At 46.0% G+C, this 22,241-nt stretch overlaps 1 protein-coding gene across 5 annotated transcripts in view; it reads left to right on the top strand.

The window, feature by feature from the left end:
- Positions 1-22,241, top strand: part of WDR19 (WD repeat domain 19) — an 87,820-nt gene that overhangs the window by 47,339 nt on the left and 18,240 nt on the right. For 4 of the 5 annotated variants that reach the window (XM_065907059.1, XM_065907054.1, XM_065907056.1 and 1 more), the window contains exons 27-36: positions 1,692-1,804; positions 3,544-3,612; positions 10,401-10,478; positions 12,413-12,509; positions 12,700-12,824; positions 16,005-16,086; positions 17,743-17,893; positions 19,459-19,582; positions 20,319-20,395; positions 20,724-20,848. In XM_065907059.1, coding sequence (XP_065763131.1) covers positions 1,692-1,804; positions 3,544-3,612; positions 10,401-10,478; positions 12,413-12,509; positions 12,700-12,824; positions 16,005-16,086; positions 17,743-17,893; positions 19,459-19,582; positions 20,319-20,395; positions 20,724-20,835 — 1,028 coding nt within the window. In that variant the 3' untranslated portion in view covers positions 20,836-20,848. Of the gene's footprint in view, positions 1-1,691; positions 1,805-3,543; positions 3,613-10,400; positions 10,479-12,412; positions 12,510-12,699; positions 12,825-16,004; positions 16,087-17,742; positions 17,894-19,458; positions 19,583-20,318; positions 20,396-20,723; positions 20,849-21,506; positions 21,526-22,241 lie in introns of all 5 variants that reach the window. The other variant, XM_065907055.1, reaches the window with a different exon arrangement.

Raw genomic sequence — 22,241 nt, forward strand, 5'->3', positions numbered from 1 at the left:
TCCACAGGAGGTCAGGTTTCTCTGATGCTCCTACCTATCAGCCAGTGAAAAAGGAAGGTTCCAAGTAATAGGAAATAGAATGACTTTTGAAAAAGTAATTGTGTTCACAAAATCTAAAAATTGAGTTGTAAATTAAGAACATAGGATGTGGTTTTTAAAGATTCTGAAAGTCCAAAAGAAAATTTTATATTCTGAGAATACCAGCTTGTAGATTTTCTTCCCCTGTTTGTAATTATTCTTAGAACTTACTGAAATAACTTTCAGATTTTTCACTTCATGGGCCATATATAACCTTATTCGTGGTGTGATTTTTCTCTTTTTTTACTGTGGTAAAATATGCAAAACATAAATTTACCACTGTAATAGTTTTTAAGTGCACAGTTTGGTTGCATGAAGTACATTCACATTGTTGTACAACCATCACCACATCTGTCTCCAGAACTTGTTCACCATCCTAAACTCTGCCCATTAAACAATGGCTCCCGCTCCCCCCTCCTCCCAGCCTGCTAACACTGTTCTACTCTCAGTCTCTGTGAGTTTGAAGATTCGTGGTACCTTATATAAGTGGAATTATAACATTTGTCCTTTTCTGTTATTTCATGTTTTAAAATTCAAAAAATGACCATAAGAAATGATGGTGGGATTCATAAGAAAATTTTTGTTTCAGTCTTCAAGGGAAATAATAGGTAAAAGCATCTTGTAATATCTTCGGAAGTCACTCAGATAATTGGAAACATAAAGAGTTAAAGAAAAAAAGAAAGTACAGATAAAAGTCACATTATAATTATTAATGTTTAACATGGCCAATGACATTTCTGTCCTAACATTACAAGCCATCATTGCACTAAAGCATTTAAGTTTTTCTAATTTCATGAGAATGTGACTTATCTGATACACATACACAAATACACAGGCTTTCCAATCCCCAAACATAACACACACTTTGCTTTATCTTTCTTTACTCTCTTCTTTTATAAACTCTAAATCCGCCTTGGTCTGGAGATACAGGGCTGTTCATACTCTGGTTCCCTGTTGAGCCTTCAACTCCTGTGAGTAAATATAAAATGAATATAAACAATGAATTGGAACTCCAGCAGCTTTGGGGTCTTCTGTGCTTAATGTGTTTAAGCCTCAAACTAAGAGAACAATAGTAAAAAAGAAAAAACAGTAATTATCTTTAATAGCATCTATTATCCTCTTGAGTATCATCTTCCCTGTCTGACAAATACACACAGACTATTGTTTAAACCAGGCGTTGGAGAAGCTGAGAAAGGAGATGGACTGCATGTGCATTTTGGTTAACTTGGCTCCCAATTGTTTTGAAACCCTAGGGAAATCCTAGATTGTTCCTGTTATTTTAGGAAATGAGATTGAAACTTTTAAAGAAAGGTAAAAGTCCCTAAGGGTAATGTCAAACCACAACCTAGCTTCTCACGAAGCCTCATAGCTTCCTCTCCTGACTGCTGTTTAGAGAGAAAAGAAGGTGGAACAGTTGAGGTGGATCTGTGAGGTTATTCTGGTGAATGTGTTTTGTGATGAAAAAGACACTTATGATAATATTTGCCGTTAAGGGATTTTAATTGCCTCTTTTTAGATCACCTGTTTTTAGATATTGTTTTTGAATTAGCAATAAGAAGTAAACAGGTTATGCTCAGGTATTTTACTCAATGAATTTCTGATTTCTGTTGTAGGTTCTGAAGACACCACTAACGAGGACTATCAAAGCATAGCCTTATATTTTGAAGGAGAAAAAAGACACTTTCAGGCTGGAAAATTCTTCTTGCTGTGTGGCCAGTATTCACGAGTGAGTGTTTGCCAAGAAAAGATACTTTGGACGCCACAGGAATGATTAGGGGAAATGTGTTAAAATATATCATGCTCCCAGACACCCAGATTTGAAATCTGAAAGTCAACCCTGAAACCTTCCCCTCTCTCCCACACCCGGTCACCTTTTCCACAGCTCCCTTCATAACCTCCCTCACAGCGCGCTCTCTTTTTTGTTCTTACCACCAGCCACATAATCCAGGCCCGGGTCACCTCACTTTAGATCGTGTCTTGTTTTCCTTGTTTTTACCTTCTCTCTCTATAGATCACTCTTCATTTTGTTCCCCAAATGGTACTGACTTTGACTGGCAAAGCAGCCCTAAAGCAGAGGGACGTATGCAAGTGGAGCTGTGGAGCAGGGCTGGCGTTCAGCCGGTGAAGGGCAAGGCCTGCCGGACGGCGCCTCGCAGGACGGAAGGGGCTGCTACTCACCCTCAGAAATGTGTTGCCATTCAGGCGTTTGGGCCTACTAGTTTCAGATCATAGGACTTTTCATAAACATAAGTCTGGGTCAGTGTTAAAATACAGGCCCAGATATTTGTATAACATCTCTGACCAAAGAAACATGTCTGTGTGGGAACTTGGCCTTCAGGCCACCAGCCTGCTGTTCTGGCCCTTTAGTCCTTGAGTCTAAATTCCAGCCTGAACCTCGCAGAGTGGCATCTAGCTTTTTCCAGTGAAGAGTCCTACTCTCCCATTAGCCTTTCCCATCCTGTTCTCCACTGGGCTCCTCTCTGCCCTCTTCCCCACCTACCACAGACCTGTTCATCTTCAAGTCCGTTTCCTCTGATACCTTCAAGAACATCATTTCTTCCTCATACCAGCTATAAAACCAACTGGCAATACTGCTCATTTGCCAATTTAGTACTGACTTGCACACACTGCTGTATTTAAAAATTTAAAATAGATAACCAACAAGGACATACTGTGTATAAATAAATCGGAAAGAAAATACTGCCCATTTGTCTCTGAAACCTTTATAGCCATAAATGTCATCATAGTTGTGGTGGTATGGTGTTTAGGAATTAGACAACCGTGGTTTTAAAATAATTGGTTTTGGGGATTCCCCTGGCGATCAGTGGTTAAGACTTCACCTTCCATTGCAGGGGGTGTGAGTTGGATCACTGATCAAGGAGCCAAGATCCCACATACCTTGTGGCCAAAAACCAAAACATGGGGGGGAAAAAGGGGAACAGAAAGAATGTTGTAACAAATTCAGTGAAGACTTTAAAAATGGTCCACATAAAAAAAAAGCCACAAAACTTAAAAAAAAAAAAAAATTGGCTCTTTGTATTACCATCGCATCACATAGATCACCCCAGTTAGACTGTACATGATACAAAAAGACAAGCTGCAAAATACCCTTAACTGGTATTTTCCTTAGCATCAAGCACAGCCTTATATTCAGAGCAGCAGGTTGTCAGTAAGTGATTTGTTGAATGAATCAGTGAAAATAATTGCATCTTCCTATCTAAAGAGGGCACATTTTTCATTCTTACTTCATGCAAAATCAGAGCTAGATTCTTCAGACTGGATCCTTCTGCTTTTTGAACTACACTCAGCCTTTTAAGTATGTGTTGTGTGACCCAGCATGGTGCAAGCTCCTGGTTGAGATGGAGATACTTTCACAAACTGCAATTACTGTGTGTGTGTGAAAGCTTTGGGTTTCCCGTTGTGAAAGCAGTCTGAAATTTTTTAATTGTTATACAATTCTTTCAGGCACTTAAACACTTCCTGAAATGTCCAAGTTCAGAAGATAATGCAGCAATAGAAATGGCCATTGAAACTGTAAGTATAAACTCTGTAATGAAATTTTCAAGAATGCTAACTTTTTAAAACCTTCTTGAAGAAATTTCCAAACATTTGCAAAAATATACCTAACAGTATAACAAATTCCCAGGTACCCATCATCTCATTTCAACAGCTAACACATGGCCCATCATATTTTATTCCTACCCCCACCCTCTTTCCCTGTATTATTTTAAAGCACATCACAAAAATCACAAATACCATTTCATTTGTGAATACAAAAATGATCTCTGAAAGATAAAAACATTTGGATTTTCTTTTAGATGTAATTTGCATCCAGTAAAATGCACAGATCTTAAATATACAATTAAGTTAGTTTTTTCAAATATGTACCCCTGTATAGCCCCCACTAGCTCAAGCTCCCCAGAAGGCCCACTCGTGCTGCCTCCCAGTCAGCGCTCCCCAACAAGAAAGAAAAGAAATGTTAGCCGATTAGTCGTGTCCGACTCTTTGCGACCCCATGGACTGCAGCCCGCCAGGCTCCTCTTGTCCATGGGATTCTCCAGGCAAGAACACTGGAGTGGGTTGCCGTTCCCTTCTCCAGGGGATCTTCCAGACCCAGGGATCGAACCTGAGTCTCCCACATTGCAGGCAGATTCTTTACCATCTGAGCCACCAGGGACGTCCTTGCCTCCCAACAAGGGTAACCACAGTTCAGACTTCCGTTCTTATAGATTAGTTTTACATGTGTATGAATCTCATGTAAATAAAATCATGCATACAATCTTTTGGCTGCTCCGTGTCTTCAGCTCTGTGTGGGCTTTTTGCTGGTTGTGATGAGTGGGAGCTGCCCCGTGGCTGCGGTCCACGGGCTTCTCATCGCAGTGGCTGCCTCTGCTGCACAGCAGTCTCTGGGGCGCGCGGGCTTCGCCAGCACGGCCCCTGGGCTCTAGAAGGGTACAGGCTCAGTAGTTGCGGCTCGCGGCCTTAGTTGCTCGCTGCATACGGGGTCTCTCCAGACTGGAGACCAAACCCGTGTCTCCTGTGTTCGCAGGCAGACTCTTTACTACTGAGCCATCAGGGAAGCTCATGTGTTTTCTTTTGTATCCAGTTTCTTTTAGTCAGTAGTAAGTCTACAGAGGCAGCTGTGTTATCACACACGTCAAAGGTTCATTCCTAGTCCTTGCTGTGTAGTATTCCACCCTGTGACTATCACAGTTTCTTTACCCACTGTTCTATTAATGGACACCTAGGTTGTCTCAGTTTGGGCATATTATGAATTAAGTTGCCACAATGCTGTTCATATCCTTGTGTGGACATAAGCACTCAGTTTTATTGGGTATGTATCCAGGAGTAGAATTATTAGCTTACAGAATACATATATATATATCTTCAGCAATAGTTGTAGGTCAGTTGCCCAGTTGTGGCTGACTCTTTGTGACCCCATGGACTGCAGCACGCCAGGCTTCCCTGTCCTTCACTATGTTCTGGAGCTTGCTCAAACTCATGTCCATTGAGTCAGTGATGCCATCCAACCATCTCATCCTCTGTCTCCCCCTTCTCCTGCCCTCAATCTTTCCCAGAATCAGGGTCTTCTCCAGTAAGACAGCTCTTCACATCAGGTGGCCAGAATATTGGAGCTTCATCATTAGGCCTTACAATGACTACTCAGGGCTGCTTTCCTTTCGGATGGTCTGGTTGGATCTCCTTGCTATCCAAGGGACTTACAAGAGTCTTTTCTCACACCACAGTTCAGATTCTTTGGCCCTCAGCCTTCTTTATAGTCCCACTCTCACAGCTGTGCATGACTGATGGAAAAACCACAACTCTGACTATACAGACCTTTGTCACCAAAGTGATGTCTCTGCTTTTTAATAAACTGTCTAGGTTTGTCATAGCCTTTCTTCCCAGGAGCAAGTGTCTTTTAATTTCATGGCTGCAGCCAGCAATAGTAGGTACTGCCAAACATTTTTTCACACTAGTTATACCAGTTTCACTCTACAGCGATGTAAAAGAATGTAGTTGCTCCTCATCTTCACCAGCACTGATCTGTTTCATTGTTACTGTGCAGATAGATAAGTAGTGGTATCTCATTATGTTCTTAATTTCATTTTTCTAAAGAATAATCATATTGAGCATCTTTTCAAGTTTGTTGGCTATTTGAATGTCTTATCTTAAAAAGTTCTATTCAGATCTTTTTTTCTAATTTTTAATGGTATCGTCTCATTCTTACTGGTTTGTATTATATATTTTGGATACTAATCTTTTCGTCAGATAGATGCGTTGTTGTAACATATATTGATATATTATTCCTCTGAAGGGCAGAATAACGTTTCTCTGAATGCTGTATACCTTGTCTTTTTTCACCAGTGGTTACACGTTTGGGTTGCTTCCTCTTGGGGGCCATTGTGAGCAATGCTGCTGTGACTGTTTGTGTACAAGGTTTTATGTGGACGCGTGTTCTCGTTTCTCTTGGGAATATACCCAGTATAGCTAGGTGTATACTAACATATAGTTAGTATATATACTAACTAACCTATAACTAACATATAGCTAGGCCATACGTTAAGTCTACGTTTAACATTTTGAGGAATTGCCAACTATTTCCCAAAGCAGCTGCGCCATTTTACATTCCAGCAACAGTGCGTTAGAGTTCCAGTTTCTCCAGCAATAATTTCTTGATATTACCAAACATCTAGTTAGAGTTCAAATTTCCCCAATGTTGCCTGCGTGCCTTTCAGTCGGTTATTTCACATCATATCCAAACAAGGTCCTTGCGTTGCACTTAGTTCACATGGGCCTTAAATCTCTTCTGTCAAAAGATTGTTCTTCCCACATCTCCCTTTCTCCCTCTTTCTGACTCCTTTTCTCTTTTCTTCCTCCTCCTCTTTCTCCTTCTCCCTTCTTCCCCCCCCCCCTGCCATCCCTTTATCACTTATTTGTTAAGAAAATGGTTATTTGTGCTAAGGAATTCCTGACATTTAGATTTAGCTGATTGCATCCTTGTAGTATAATTTGTTTCTCTACCTCCTGCACCTCCAACTAACTAGGTATTTAATCTAGGTATTTCATTAGATTAGATTTTTTTTTTTTTTTTTGAAACACTACTTCATAGATGATGCCATGGACTTCTTTCTTTAAAGAAGGATCTGTTTATGTATGTGGGTACACCAGGTTCTAGTTGGGGCACGCAAACTCTTCGTTGTGGCATGTGGGATGTAGTTCCCTCGCCAGGAATCCAGCCTGGGCCCCCTGCACTGAGAGCCTGGATTCTTAGCTCCTGGACCAACAGGGAAGTCCCAGTGCCATGTACTTGTTGTGTCATCACATTAGCAGACCCAGGCCTCAGTTCCGGCTGCCGTAACAATCCCACAGACCAAGTGGCTTAAACAACAGACATTTCTCTCTCACTCAGTCCTGGAGGCTGAGAAGCCTAAGATCAAGGGCCCTGCTAATTTGATTCCTGGTGAGGTCTCTCTTCCTGGCTTGCAGACTCCAAAAAGAATCTTAGATATCCCTGGAGATGGTCCAACCTAATCTCCATTTACTAACAAGGAAACCAAGGTCCCAGAAGATATTAAAACCAACCTACAGACAGAGGAATGGAGCTGAGACCAAAACCCAAGTCTTCTCTCCAACCAGACTGCCTGATCACAGTCCTCCAGGCCAGTGCTCTGTGCTCCAGCCCAGCTGGCCTCCCACCCGAGTGGCTGAGTGCTCCCACCCCTTTGTTCCTGCTCCTGCTGTTACCCACACCTGGGACACACTCCTCCCTGCAGCCTTGCCCCCCACCCGGCAGGCAGGACCCACTTCACGTGCCACTTCCTGCAAAAGCTTTCCTGAACTGTCCTCCGGATGTAAATTAAGCCTCCTTAGAATCCTGTGACCACTTTGAACCTCACTTACTGCTACCGTTAACCCCCTTCAAATGAATAGCCCCTCTAGGCCACAGGCCCGTCTCTTTGTAGAGTGTTTAGCACGTTGTGGACACTCAATAAATATTCACAGGAATGAGCACATATTGGCCCCAGTTCTGAGACTGCTGCGTAGGTGATGTTAGTTTCCGTCCCATCCCTCTTCTCCTTTCCACCTTGAGAACCCTCCCCTGAAAAAAGAGTCACCTTTACTCATGACATGCATTTTCTCACAACCTGTGTGTGTGTATCTGCTGATTCTCAACCAGAAGGCACAGCCCTTAATCCTTTGAGAATATCTTTAAAATGTTCATAGTTCACCCACCCACACCCCCCACCCCTCAGAGTTCTGAAACACCTTCTGGGTGTTTGTGTTGGTGGAGGGGGGCTGTGATGGATCCCGGGCTGGGAGTCATCACCAGCATGAGCCCACAATGCAGATGGGGAAGATGGGACTGTACGGCGCCCGTTCGCCTTGTTGGGGGCCTGCTTACCTCTGGGCTGGGAGTCACCACCAGCCTGAACCCACAGTGGAGATGGGGAAGGTGGGACTGTACGGCGCCCGTTCGCCTTGTTGGGGGCCTGCTTACCTCCGGGCTGGGAGTCACCACCAGCCTGAACCCACAGTGGAGATGGGGAAGGTGGGACTGTACGGCGCCCGTTCGCCTTGTTGGGGGCCTGCCTACCTCCGGGCTGGGAGTCATCACCAGCATGAGCCCACAGTGCAGATGGGGGAGCTGGGACTGTACGGCGCCCGTTCGCCTTGTTGGGGGCCTGCTTACCTCCGGGCTGGGAGTCATCACCAGCATGAGCCCAAATGCAGAAGGGGAAGATGGGACTGTACGGCACCTGTTCACCTTGTTGGGGGCCTGCTTACCTCCGGGCTGGGAGTCACCACCAGCATGAGCCCAAATGCAGAAGGGGAAGCTGGGACTGTACGGCACCCGTTCGCCTTGTTGGGGGCCTGCTTACCCCTCTGCAGTCAGGTTTTGCCTTCACCAATCATGACCTTCTCTGAAGGGTCGCCACTGATCTCTCTCTTGCTAAATAGATGTCTTCTCGCAGCCTGCACCCTACTCCGTGTTATGGTAGCGTCTTACACTCTTACACCATATCTTTCTTGAACTTTTTCACTCCCTTAGAACACTGCTTCTCCTGGTTCTCGTTACCCCTCAGATGGGCCTTCTCAGCTGCCTTCTGGCTCTACTGCCCTTCACTGGAAGTAGCCTCAGCACTGTCTCCATCCTTCCTTTAATTTTGATTCTGAGTGGCTACATCTCTTCTCTCCTGCCTCCCCTTTCCATTTATCCTAGTGTTTGGGATGTGCTCAACTCTCTGAAATTCAGACTTAACTAGGCATCATGTTTGTTGTTGTTTGCTCTCTCTGGCAACACGGCCTGGCACTTGATTACTTGTGTGTTAACATATTTAATCCTTACAACAATTTTTTGAGTTAGGTAGTATCTTGATCTCCTTTGCGGTCCCAAGAGTGACCTGCTCTGGATCTCAGAGGTGACCTTTTGACCTCAGGCAGACTGCCTCCGAAGCCCTTGGCTTTAACCATCTCTTGGTACAGGTTTATTCACCCAGAGCCACGCACGAAAGCTTTGAAGTTGACGAGCTCTACCTTTCCATCCTTCCCTACAGCCGTGGGCAGAGCAGAGACGGCAGACTGGCCAGAGCTTAGCTTCCCTGCACTGAGGACCACGGGCAGCCCCAGGGCCTCTGCCGCCACCCCCACCCCGGGTTCCGGAAGGTTCCCGAGGACCCCTCGTGTGCTCACAGCCTCCCTCTGCTGCGGAGAGCTTCTGAACTTCTCCTTACACTTTCCCTGAGCTGTGGGCCTCGAGTCGCTCTGTCCCCAATGAACTTTCTTCCTTTTCCAGTCGCTTCTCTCCCCTCATCACTGCTGTGACAGGACGGCAGGGCTCCTTCCTGCTCCTTGGTTGAGCTCCAGGTGGGCTCGTGGCTCACCTTTTTTTTTTTTTTTTTTTTAATAGACGTAAGACTCTTAAGCCTCCAGATCTTGTCAATAATTATTCCTACTAACTAAAATGAATATATTTCCATTCTCCAATTTGGTAAATAATTTTCTTGATCAACACTGCCCCACCTAGCAGTGATTTAACTCTGAGCTTTGTGGAGCGGACTCTGAGATCTGGATCTCCAGAACTCCACCCCACACCTCCAGCTGCCCGCCACTTCTGGGGTCCCCTGGCCATGTTTCATTTCTACTGTAGATCACCAGTAACCACATGCAAGCGCATGTCTTCAGGGAGCTGCTGGAGGCGAGGCCCTCGGGTGCGTGGGGGTGGGTGGCCCAGTCCCAGTTCTCAGGACGGCTTCCTCTCCACGTCATGATCACTCATCGTAAGAAAGTCTCTATTGAGACACCCGAGGAGTACATTCTCTGTGCGTAAAAATACTCCTGCAGTATTTTGATACAGCAACTTAGAAAAGCTAGAGCTTCTAAGGATGGATTTTTATTCATGGAAACTTTACAAATGAATGACAGGCTTCCCAGGTGGTGCTAGTGATAAAGAACCTGCCTGTCAGTGTAGGTAGACATGAAGAGACACGGGTTCCCTCCCTGGGTTGGGAAGATCCCTGGAAGAGGGCACGGCAGCCCACTCCAGTGTTCTTGCCGGGAGAATCCCTGGGACAGAGGAGCCTGGCGGGCTGCAGTCCACGGGGCCGCAAAGAGTCGGCCACGACTGAAGCGACTGAGCACCGACCCACAAATGAATGAAGACAGAGGCCCTGAGCTTACATCATGGTCCAGGCACCGGACTGTGGGTGTTCTTACACCCTTTTAAATTCTGTCTCCTCAGCAGAAGACCTTTTGCCCTTCCTCTCCATTCCCTTCCTGGGTTTAAGATGCTGAACTTACTGTTTCTTTCTTTTCCTAAACAGGTCGGTCAGGCCAAAGATGAGCTGCTAACCCGCCAACTGATAGAACACCTGATGGGGGAGAACGATGGCATGCCCAAGGTACTCAAGTGTTCTCTCCACTGGGGTTCTAAGCATCTCAGATGTGCTTTTACTTCTATTTGCCCCATTCTGAAACCTGGCAGACTGCCACCACGGGGTCGTAAAGGAGTCAGACACAGCTGAAGCTACTTAGCACACACGCCTGCACTGTTTTTATCTATCATTGCTTTTGCATCATAGATGTACAAACTTTCTCTCTGGATGCAGCCTTGGGTCATCTAGACAGATCCTGCATTTTAGATACTGATTGCCTCCTGTGATGCCACGCCCTTCTGGGTAACAGTTCTCACCACCCACCATTTTTCCCAAACGTGGTAGAGTTTTATTTATTCTTAGAACTTTGAAAAATGACTATTGAAATCATGAGTTAGCACTAATCCTCCAAAGTCAGTGTAGTTTGTTCATATTTCAAAAATTATGGGAATTAGTAAAAATCCTCTTTACGATAAAAGTAACTCACCAAAAATAAAGTAGATATCATTAAGAACATGTTTTCAAAATAGGTGACTCTCTTGGATTTTGTGCAGAAGTTGGTCTTTTCTCAGTCCCGATAAGGACAGACTCCTTTGAGAATGCCACCCCAGTCTTTTTTCTCCCTTTTGCTTTGGTGTTTAAGGGAATCAATCTGTTTGTGAGGAACTCGAGTACAGTTGACCCCTGAACAATATGGGTATGAACTGCATATCTGCTTACACATAGATTATTTTCAATAGTAAATACTCTGGTACTACATGATGCCAAGTCAGTTGAGTCCATGGATATGGAGGAACTGCAGATACAGAAGGCTGACTATAAGCTACTGTGAATTTTCAGCTCTGTGGCGGTCAGCACCCCGGACCCCATCGCTCAGGGGGTCAGCTGTAACTGATGTGGATACAAGGTGCTGCAAGTCATACCTGGAGAGGATTGGCCATCCTGATCCCCGAGTCCATTTCCTGTGTTACAGACACCGGGACCCAGGGAGGCTCGGAGGACCTGCCCAAGGGCACACAGGTCCTTAAACTTGCCGGACCACCTCAGCTTATATCCACTTATTCTAATGATCAGCAAACCAGTATCAAGTATGTGAGATTGTTTAGAGGTAAAATAGGAGTGGAAAATGGGCTCAGAAAAATGTTATAGGTGTAAAACTTTTTGAAATTTTGTGAAGTCGGTACATTGTCCCAGCACACTTTTCCCTCTGAAGCACACGAGAGGGAACTCTGTGGACTCGGGTGAGGACCACAGACTCTGAACCAGATCTAATCTGGTTCAGATCCTTTGTCTCAGTTCATAATCACACCTTCCTCCCAGGGAGGGTATGAGCATTTAACAGAGTTGTTATTTCCCAAGTACTTAGAATACTGCCTGGCACATATTAAACTCTGAATAAATACTTGGTAAATAATTATTTGTTGACTCTCTTTTTAAAAATGGCCTCTTAACACAAGCTGAATTATTTTTTGGGGTTTTTTGGCCACACTGTGCGGCATGCAGGATCTCAGTTCCCAACCAGGAAGGGAACCGATGCCCCCCCACAGTGGAAGTATGGAGTCTTAACTACTGGATCGCCAGGAAAGGCCCTCTTTATTGGGTTTTTAAAAAACAATTTTAACGCTCAGTCACTATAAAGTGAAGGGTTTCCCTGGTAGCTCAATCAGTAAAGAATCTGCCTGCAGAGCAGGAAACCCAGGTTCGATCCCTGGGTCAGGAAGATCCCCTGGAGAAGAGAATGGCAACTCACTCCAGTGTTTTTGCCTGGAAAATCCCATGGACAGAGGAGCCTGGTGGGCTGTAGTCCATGGGGTCACAAAGAGTCAGGCACAACTGAGTGACTGACAGCGTTCACTGAACTAGAAAGTAAATGTGATTCTTAAGTGGAAATGCAAAATTTTAGGTACTTTCCCCCATGGCTAATGCAGAATGTGATGTTTCTCCAATGGCTTGCATGTCAGGACGCCAAGTACCTGTTCCGCTTGTACATGGCCCTGAAGCAGCACCGAGAAGCCGCGCGGACCGCCATCATCATCGCCAGGGAGGAGCAGTCTGCAGGTGGGCCCCAGCAGCCACGGCTGACCCCCAGACAGGTGGTAGAGGCATGCTCCAGAAAACGTGCAATTAAATAATCATTCTTTATTAGTAACTTAATGATTGACAAAATCCACCCGTTAAATGGTGGTTCACAGAAAAGTCCTCAGATTTCATCCTTTGCAGTAATGTCATTTCACCACCTCTTTTTAAGGAAACTATCGGAATGCACATGACGTTCTCTTCAGCATGTATGCAGAACTGAAATCTCAGAAGATCAAGATTCCCTCTGAGATGGCCACCAACCTCATGATCCTGCACAGTTACATACTAGTGAGGGTGAGGCCTGGGGTGGCGTGGGGCATAAGCTGGGCACCTCTCCACTGGGTTGGAGCCATCTCCCAGATGTCGATATTGGTAACTGAAGACACAAGATGCAGGATAATTATATAATATGCTGCCTTTTGTGTACAAAAAGGCAGGAGAAAAAAATATACATATATATATTCGTCCCGTGTAAAATTAGAAATGCATTTAAAAAAAATTAGGGGGACTTCCCTGGAGGTCTAGTGGCTGGGACTCTGCACTCTCAGTGTGGAGGGCCTGGGTTCATTCCCCGGTCAGGGAACTAGATCCCGTATGCTGCAACTAAGAGTTCCCACAACTAAGACCTGCATAGCCAAATAAATAAATAAAATAATAAAAAAAAAATTAGGAAAATCCTAAAGGGATCAAGGCAGAGGCGCAGAGTAGCACTGAACCCAGTCAAGCGAGCAGAGGCAAAACAGGTCCCTCCATATAGAATATCTTTTTATATTGTCTTCATCTTGAAGCAGCTAAGTGTGTTACTTGGTCCAAAAAAAAAAAAAAAAAATCTACTAAAAACATTTTTGTTTAACCAGAGTTTCCTAGTTTATTAACTGTAGGGTAATGAATTTTATACAGTTCCACTGTGCTTTAATACTGTTCAGTTTTCATCTGAGTATAAAATAATACTGAGAAAATTTAGAGAATATATAAAAGTGTAATGAAAAATAATTTCCCCCTTTAAATCCATCATCAGGTATAGCAGTTGTTAGCGCTGTTGTACACCATGTCCTCCATACCTCTAGAATACACGTGTGCACCATTTGGGGGGCGCCGCCCAAGTGCCTCAGTGGTAAAGAATCTGCCTGCCAGTGCGGGAGGCATGGGTTCGATCCCTGGAGAAGGAAGTGGCAACCCACTCCAGTATTCTTGCCTGGAGAATCCCATGGACAGAGGAGCCTGGCGGGCTATGGTCCATAGGGTCGCAAACGAGTTGGACATAACTTAGCAACTAAACAGCAGCCATTTCTTTTTAATTAGGAATATATTTATGTCCAGTTGTCTATTTTTAACTAGTGATTTTTAGTAAAAACAGAATATGCAAACCTGAAATACTTCTATGTACAGTTTACATAACTTATGTATATGTATATATATATATTTTTATATACACACATACCTTTGTAAAAATACGGGTAGACTCCAACTTATGTTCTTTTCCAAATTTTCATTTATGTCAAAGTACATCTTCCCATTTTAATGCTAGGTTGGTTTTCAGGCCAGTCCACAAGAGCGTATTCAGTTTGGAAGCTTCCTATGTTACGGCAGTCGTGTTACGAATGACTTAGATCCTAATTATGACCTGTAACAGCACTGCCTGATAGAACTTCTACAGTGATAGATGTGTCCTATATCCATTAGCCTGACTATGGCGCACTTGAATTACACATAATGCAACTGATAAACTAAATTTTAAATTTTATATAACTTTAATGTTTTAATGCAGCTACATGCGACTAGTGGCTGCCATTTTAGGCCCCCAGGTCTACTGTGCTGTGGTTGGTCGTTCAGTCACGTCCAACTCCGTGACCCCGTGGACCGTAGCCCGCCAGGCTCCTCTGTCCATGGAATTCTCCAGGCAAGAACACCGAGGTGGGCTGCCATTCTCTTCTCCAGGGGATCTTCCCAACCCAGGGATCGAACCTGGGTCTCCCGCATTGCAGGCGGAATCTTTACCGTCTGAGCCACAGCCCCACAGGCCTACAGTACCTCTTGCAAGGGAACTCTGAGAATTCCAACTTGCAGCCACCGGGGTGCATTTCCTCTTGAGCCACAGGAGGGCTCTTGTGCAGAAAGGACTAGAAATGGGGAGGGAGGGCTTTCTTGGCTTAGACGGCAGTGGCGGTGCCAATGTGCTGAGGCACAGAATCCAGCCAAAAGCAGCCTTTGGGCATGGAGGGGAGGACAGAACAAGCTGGTGGAAGATGGGAACAAAGAATACGGATTCCTGTTAGAAGCCCTCCAGGACCAGGGCTTTCTTCTACCAAAAGCCATAGGGATGGCTCTTGAGCCTTCTTTTCCTCTGGCTCTGAGTGGGCCCATCACTTCCCCTGGACCAGACGTCCTCCCCCCTCCCCCCGCCACTGAAGAGCGCCCTTGTAGCTTTTCCCCTCCATTCCACTCCTTTATCCCAGCACCAGATATATTCAGCGTTTTTAACTGCATCTGGCATTCCAAAGGGAAACCATTAGACCTTATCAAGTAAGGACTGATATAAACGTGTCACAGGCCTCTTTGACACAAAGGGCTGGAGAGAGCCATCCATGTTTCAGGGCACATGGGAGACTTGGCGTTGGTGGCTGCTTCCCCCCAGGGCTGGGACAGGGACTCCGGCTGAAGGACAGCCTGGGACCTCTGCACATGGATGGCTGAGCTGGGCATTCTGAGGCCCAAGGAGTAGTGAGTGGAAGGCGACTTCAGGTTCAGTTAATACTTATTAATTATGTTGCAATGCTCAGTTAATTACAGCATCATCCATCTGCTCAGACCTGATGGACTCACAGTTGGGAGTTACTCTGTACTCACCCGCCACCTTCTCACCAGACAGCGCCACTTCCACCTCCCGTCCCTCTGCCCGTCTGCGTCTCTCCATCCCCGCTCCCCACCCTCAGGGCGCCTCCTCTCACCTGGACAGCATGGTGGCCTGGCCCTGCCACCTCCCCAGCCTCACGTCATCCTAAGAGGACCAGCTCCCCGCATCACACGCCCCGTTCGTGCTTGCCTAAGCTCAGGCTCTCCAGCCATCGTTCTTGACCCAGCCTGTCCTCTCTCCTGCTGCCTCACTAACTCAGCTTTCGGGTCTCACAGCAAGCTGGTGAAGTTGCTATTGGTACTCAGGCTCCCCAGTAAAGGCCAGTAAAAGGTGTTGAGTGATCTAGAGCCAAGTAAAAAGCAGGGAGGAAAGCAGGGTGAGGCTGGCAAGGCCACGAGGCCAGGCAGCAGCTGCTGGAAGGAGAAGTAAGGGAGAAACCTCAGGTGAGTGGCATGACAGGAAGACTGCAAGGACCTCGTTAGCACCCCGTTCGGGATCACAACCGAGTCGTTTATTTGGGAGAATAAGAGGTGAATTAGTGTTTGTTTTTTAATTGCTTAGTTGGAGTATACTGAATTAGTGTTAAAAGTCTCTAAGAGTCTAATGTGTCATTATTTCAGATTCACGTGAAAAATGGAGATCATATGAAAGGGGCACGTATGCTTATCCGGGTGGCCAACAACATCAGCAAGTTTCCATCGCGTGAGTACTGGGGGGGCCGGCTGTCCCCGTTTCTGCCTGAGTGTAGCATGGTTAAGACCCACCTCACTAACTCTGCCGGCCTCTGTTCTCCACACGTAGTGAGCTGTTTCATCCTCGCAGCCTCCCCATGAAGAACTATAACCGGCATTCCCAAGACCACCCCCATGTGTGATCATTCACAAGGAAGACTCATGTAACAACACAGAGCCGTGCTAAGGTTCAGGTTTATCATGAGGAGAGGATACGAGGCAGAACCAGCCAAGGGGAGCGGTGAGGGCAGGGTCTGGGCGTCGGGGGCCAGCACCAGGTCCCCCCGCGCTCACACCGGACACACCCGCGCCTCCAGGCATCACGTCATTGCTGTCCACTGGGGTGCGCGTGACTCAGTGCCCAGGGGTGCTCCTGGGGGGCTGGCCACATCGGCCAGATTCCCGTTAGAAGCAGGAATCCCTGCTAACCCCCTGGTTAGCAGGTGCCCAGTCTTGACTCCCAGAATGCTCAGTATCAGCCCCATTGTTTGTACAGAGGCCAGGCACAGGGAGCCATTCATTCCCCGTTGTGGAGATGGTGGGAACGCTCCCAAAATCCATGTTCCCAAATCCCAGGTTCAAGCAGGCCTTTTTCAGGCCACCAGTCTCCAGTTTGCACACGAGTGTCCTATTTTCTCTACTTTATAGATAAGCAGACTTGGGCTAAAGAAGTGAGGTGGACTTGCCCACGATCACACAGTCAACTAATAAGTCTTCCTCTGTGTTCTCAACCACTGTAGGTCCCTGCCTCTGAAAGAGGTCCCAGTATTCTAAGACATGTCGTCATAACGTTTTTCAGTGATTTTGTCACATTCTATGACAGGGTTAACTTTTTCTATAAAGTGTCAGATATCGAAGGCTCAGGGCTTTGTGGGCCAGTCTCTGTGGTTTTGGCGTGAACCATACGTACGTAAATGAGAACAGCTGTGTTCCAACAGAACTTCATTCTTTTGGACACTAAAATCTGAACTTCCTGTAACTTTCAGGTCACAAATTATTATTCTTTTGATTTTTTTCCAACCATTTAAAAATGTAAAACCCCATGGGACCATACAAAAACAGCCAGCCAGATTTAGCTCACAGGTCACAATTCACCCCTTTCTTTAAATGAGTTCATTTTTGTTACATGAAAAAGACTAAATAACTATATGTGGCTGGCAAAGGGTCTGCTAGACAGGCACTCTCCCGTTTGCTGGTGGGAACAGACATTGTCTTTCCAGAAAGCAGTTTGACAGTTTGCACCAAGTGCATGCGCGTGTCTGTGTGTGTGCATTTTTAAAGTTACGCTCTTTAAGTCAGTAATTTGACTTCCAGGCGTCTGTCCTGAAGAAACAAGTGTACTCAGGTTAGTGCATAGAATTGTTAATCTCCCCACTCATTCATCAGCTGTCCTGTCAAATGCAAAACTTTTATCTTGGAGGCAGGAAAGGAAACATGCCAAAGGTTACCTCAAGGGGGTGTGGGGCCCCGTGTTACTGGCAAAACAGCATCATCAGGGAAAGACACCCGATCGCACCGCCGTGCCCTCTCCTCCTCGAAGAGTCCATCACCAGTTCTTTGCCAGAAAAGGCAGATGAGAGAGATGCGACCCTGGCGTCATGCCAGCGCTCCTCCATTTGCATTGCAGACATCGTGCCCATCCTGACCTCCACTGTGATCGAGTGCCACAGGGCCGGCCTGAAGAACTCAGCCTTCAGCTTCGCAGCCATGCTGATGAGGCCTGAGTACCGCAACAAGATAGACGCCAAATACAAGAAGAAGATCGAGGCGATGGTCAGGTACGTGGTGACAGCTGTTCCTACCATCTGATCACAAGGGTATTTCTCAGAACTCAGCTACTAATGTGTGGGCTGAATAAGAACACAGACTGGGGATAGCAGTTAGGATTGCAGTCAGCTTCCAGGCACAGGAAACCCAGTGGTGACGTGAATAAGTCAGCATTTGTTTGACTCACACACAAGGTGCTGTAGTCCCAGGCTGGCACCTCTGTGTCCTGCTTGTCACCGAGGACAAAAAATGTTCCCGCCTCACAGCGGCACAGCTGTGGTTGTCTGACATCACATACCCTGTTCAAGGCAGGAAGAAAGAAGGTGGGAAATCAAAAGACGAGCAGGTTTTTGCCTTGTCCGTTAGGAAGGACACTGCATTGACCTCTCACTGGCCAGCGCTCCGCTGTGTGGCCCCTCTGGCTGTGAAGCATATTGCTGAGTGAAACCAAAGCGCTGCTGGCCGGGATGGCCGTCAGGTAGGCAGCGAACACTGTCTGCCACGGAAGGACAGAGTGAACACTTAGTGTAAGCAACCTGCTAATGACACAGCCTGTTGCCAAGAGTTCATTTCCAAACCCTGTGTAGCTCCGAAGGCACACAAGTCACATCCGTTAGAAAGCAGAATAGTGATCTGACTTTCTGCAGGAAACCCAGGGGAAAGTAGCGCTCATCCTTACAAAGGGAAAAGTTAGATGCACTCACGTAGTCACTGTGTACTGCCAGGTCCCAGTGATGACTTCTGGGGTACCTGTTAGTCCCATTTTGACCAGGGAACTCGGGTGTACCTGCCTGTTGACCCACGACTCTCACATCAGCCAAGGGTGATGGCTGCACCAGTAACAGCAAAGGGAAGCCAAAGACCGCTGACTGTTAGCTGAGCACGAGGCAGAAAACGCTCACCTGCATGGGGCCACGTGGACTGCTTGTAGTTTTTTTTAAAGCCAATAAGCCTGAGTAGCTTCAGGCCAAATCGTCATGACCGAGCACGCCTGCCAGCATGGGAATGAAGTGGGGAGAAAGTGCTGGAGCGCGCTGGCCCGCAGGTTCATGCCACGCCAGCCTGAGCCAGTTTGGGGGGCCCTGGATCTCGCCCACGCGTGAGTGCTCCGTAGCTGTGAGGTCTCCTGTGGTACCCACTGGCACCTGTGGCTGTTTACACTGAAAAGCGAATAAAATTTAAAACAGTGTCACGCTACCCACATTCCACGTGTTCCGAGCTGTGTGTGGCTCCCAGCTGCCATATTGGGGAGCACGCAATGAACACTGCCGCCAGCGCAGAAAGTTGTGTTGTGCAGCCCTGGGCAGCCTTCACCACCTCGGTGCACAAAGCGAAGTGGCAGGCTAGCTGCCCAGCGATCTGGGAGACAGGATACAGCCAGACCCAGCATGCTTTCTGCACGTAATGTGCCGTGGGCTCCTAGAGGTGGCCCCTGTGGTGCTACGGCCCGAGCCAGGCTCATCCCTCTCGCTCCTCCCGGGGCTGCAGCATGGGCCCATGGTGTCTAGCTTGTATCTCTAGTCTCAGGACCTGGTTCTGAAGAAACAGGTGCATTTCATGGGATTCTGCCTCACAGGAGACCTGATACATCCGAGACAGAAGAGGCCACAACCCCATGTCCCTTCTGCGAATTTCTTCTCCCAGAGTGTGAACTCCTCTGTCCTGGGTGTAAAAATAACATCCCATATTGCATTGCAACAGTAAGTTTCTTTATCATTTCCCTTTCTTTGCATATATATAATCTATAGCCTGCTTGAATACTTGATGAGTTGTTAACACTTTCTTTGCTTCTGAAATAATCTTACCTCTCAAATTTCCTGCAACATTTAGCATATAATTGCATGATCAACAAAGCTGAAAGTTGTATTTAAGGCATATAATAACCTAAGTATGAGGCACTGTGGAGTAGGAGAGCCCAGACTTGGAGATAAGACGGTCCTGGGCTTAGATCCTCTTTCTGCCACGTACTGACTGTATAACCTGGTGCGATTTGCTTTTTACCTCACTAGGTCCCTCCATAATAATCTCTTGTCTATTGAGATGAACTGCAGGTTGACCAGAGAATGAATATGAAGCCTTAATTCAATACCTGGCATGCTGTAGCACTTAAGTGGTGGTTTTTATTGTAAATATTAAGACCTATTATTAGAAAATATTAAAATGTTTGTTCATCACTAGACTAATATAAGCTTTATTTTAAAGGAAAATAAATTTAGGTAATGTCACAATACTGAAGATTATTCTTTTATACACAAATTTGATAAAATCTGGCTTTAGTCCTTTTGATGTCATCTCTTCTTAATCAATTACCCACCTACTATTATTATATCATGATTTAGAGGTTTAGCTCTTAACTGTAACCATGTATTGTAATTGAATAATAGGGGAAATCTGAACAATAAAGATGAGTTTTACTCTTCTTTGTGCTATTTCCAGGGCCGACACATGTTGAAGGATGACTGGACGGTGTGTCCCCATTGTGACTTCCCTGCTCTGTACTCAGAATTCAAGGTGTAAGTTGCATCATTTCACTTAGTCATACAGACTTATTATCAAAAAACAGACCTTTTATTCAGCCAGTTTCTACTGAGGTCTCTATTTGTTCATGTCCCTAAAAATCTCTAAAGACTCAAACTGTCTTCTTGGGAGAATCTTCTGTGACTTTTGAGAACATTTTCCTTAAAGGGACTACTGCCTAAGACTGAATGTTCCTAATTCTTAAGTTGCGTGACGAGCATGTACTCAGACACAGAAAGAAGCAGTTGTTTCTCACATCACAGTAACCCAAAGGTACAGGAATGTTACATATTTAATCTCCTCTGCCTTTCCCTCCCCACACAGCCTGTTAGGCGCTGAAAGCGCATGTCCTATGTGCTCAGAGAGATTAAACTGTGACCAACTGGAAAAAACCCCTGACTGTGCCCAGTACCTGCAGACAGACGTGGAGCAGTGAGCGGCGCGTGCAAGTAAGTTCCAGGTCATCACTTACCTCCTCCGGGCACGGGACCCGCAGGGCAGACACAGCCTCGCAGCGTGTTCTGCCACTGGCTCCTTTTTGTGCGTCATGGAACCCGTCAGATTTGAACAGCAAACTAAAACACAGGTTGTAGTCTCCGTGGTGACAAAGGTTATTTGACCACACAGCATCATGGATTCCAACCAGAGTGTATTTTATCAAGTCACATGGGTTTCTTTTTAACCAGTTCATTAAAACTATAGCTAGCTATTGAACTGGAGGTTGTTTTAGTTCATAACTCAGGAGGGTAATTGTAAAAATTTTTGTTTCCAGAGACCTGAAAAATTCCCATTTTTCTTTCCAAGTTTCATTTTTGTTGCATAGAAGCAGCACATAACCCTTCCAGCCTCCACTGGGAAGAACTTACTCATGTGGCCACACACGCTGCAGGGAGGCAGGGAAATGCAGTCTCTAGCTAGGGAGCCAAAAGCCCCGGCCAAAAGCTCGTCTCAGTTTTCACAAACCTGTTCTTGCATTCCTTCACTCTCTCAGTAAACTGCAGCTCCATCCAACCCTCTGGTCAGGATGGAAATCTGGATGCCCCCAGGCACCCAGTCCATGGGCGGGCCCTCTCAGTCCACCTCCGTGTATCTGGCTCCCTTCCACAGGCGGAGCTTTTGACTGAAGGTGAAAAGACAGAGCCTTAAAGACCCCTCTGTGAGCTGGCCGCAGCCTCTTCCCCTGCTCACTCTGCTGCAGCCCCCCTGCCTTTCGCTGTTCTTCCTTGGACTCCAAACTGCTTTCGGTACAACTGCAGTCTCTCACATTCCCGCCAGCAGCATACGCGAGTTCCCCTCATCCTCACCACTTCTTATTGTCTGCCTTCTTGATTACAGGCATCCTAGTAGGTGTGAAGTGGTATCTCACCGTGGTTTGATGGTTTGATTTGCATTTCCCTAATGATAACAATGTTGAGCATCTTTTCATGGGCTTGTTGCCCACTTGTATATCTCCTTTAGAGAACTGTCTGTTCAAATCATTTGCCCATTTTTTAACTGGGTATTTCATCTTTTCATTGAGTTATAAGAATCCTTAATATATTCTAGGTACAAGTCCTTTATCAGATACATGATTTGCAAATACCTTCTAGATAGCATCCTTTAATGTACTCAAGTTTTTATTTTGATGAAGTCCAGTTTATCTGGTTTTTTCCCCTTTGGTTGCCTGGTGTCATGTCTAAGAAGCCGTTGCATGATCCTGGATCACAAAGGTTTTACAGTTACATTTCCTTCTAAGAGTTCTGTAGTTGCTGCTCTTATCTTTATGTCTTCAGTCTGTTTTTGTGTATGATGTGAGGTAGGGAAACACGTCCTCCTCCTGCATGTGGATGACCAGATGTCTCA

This window comes from Muntiacus reevesi, chromosome 16, assembly GCF_963930625.1.
Source record: "Muntiacus reevesi chromosome 16, mMunRee1.1, whole genome shotgun sequence".
NCBI classification, from domain to species: Eukaryota; Metazoa; Chordata; class Mammalia; order Artiodactyla; family Cervidae; genus Muntiacus; species Muntiacus reevesi.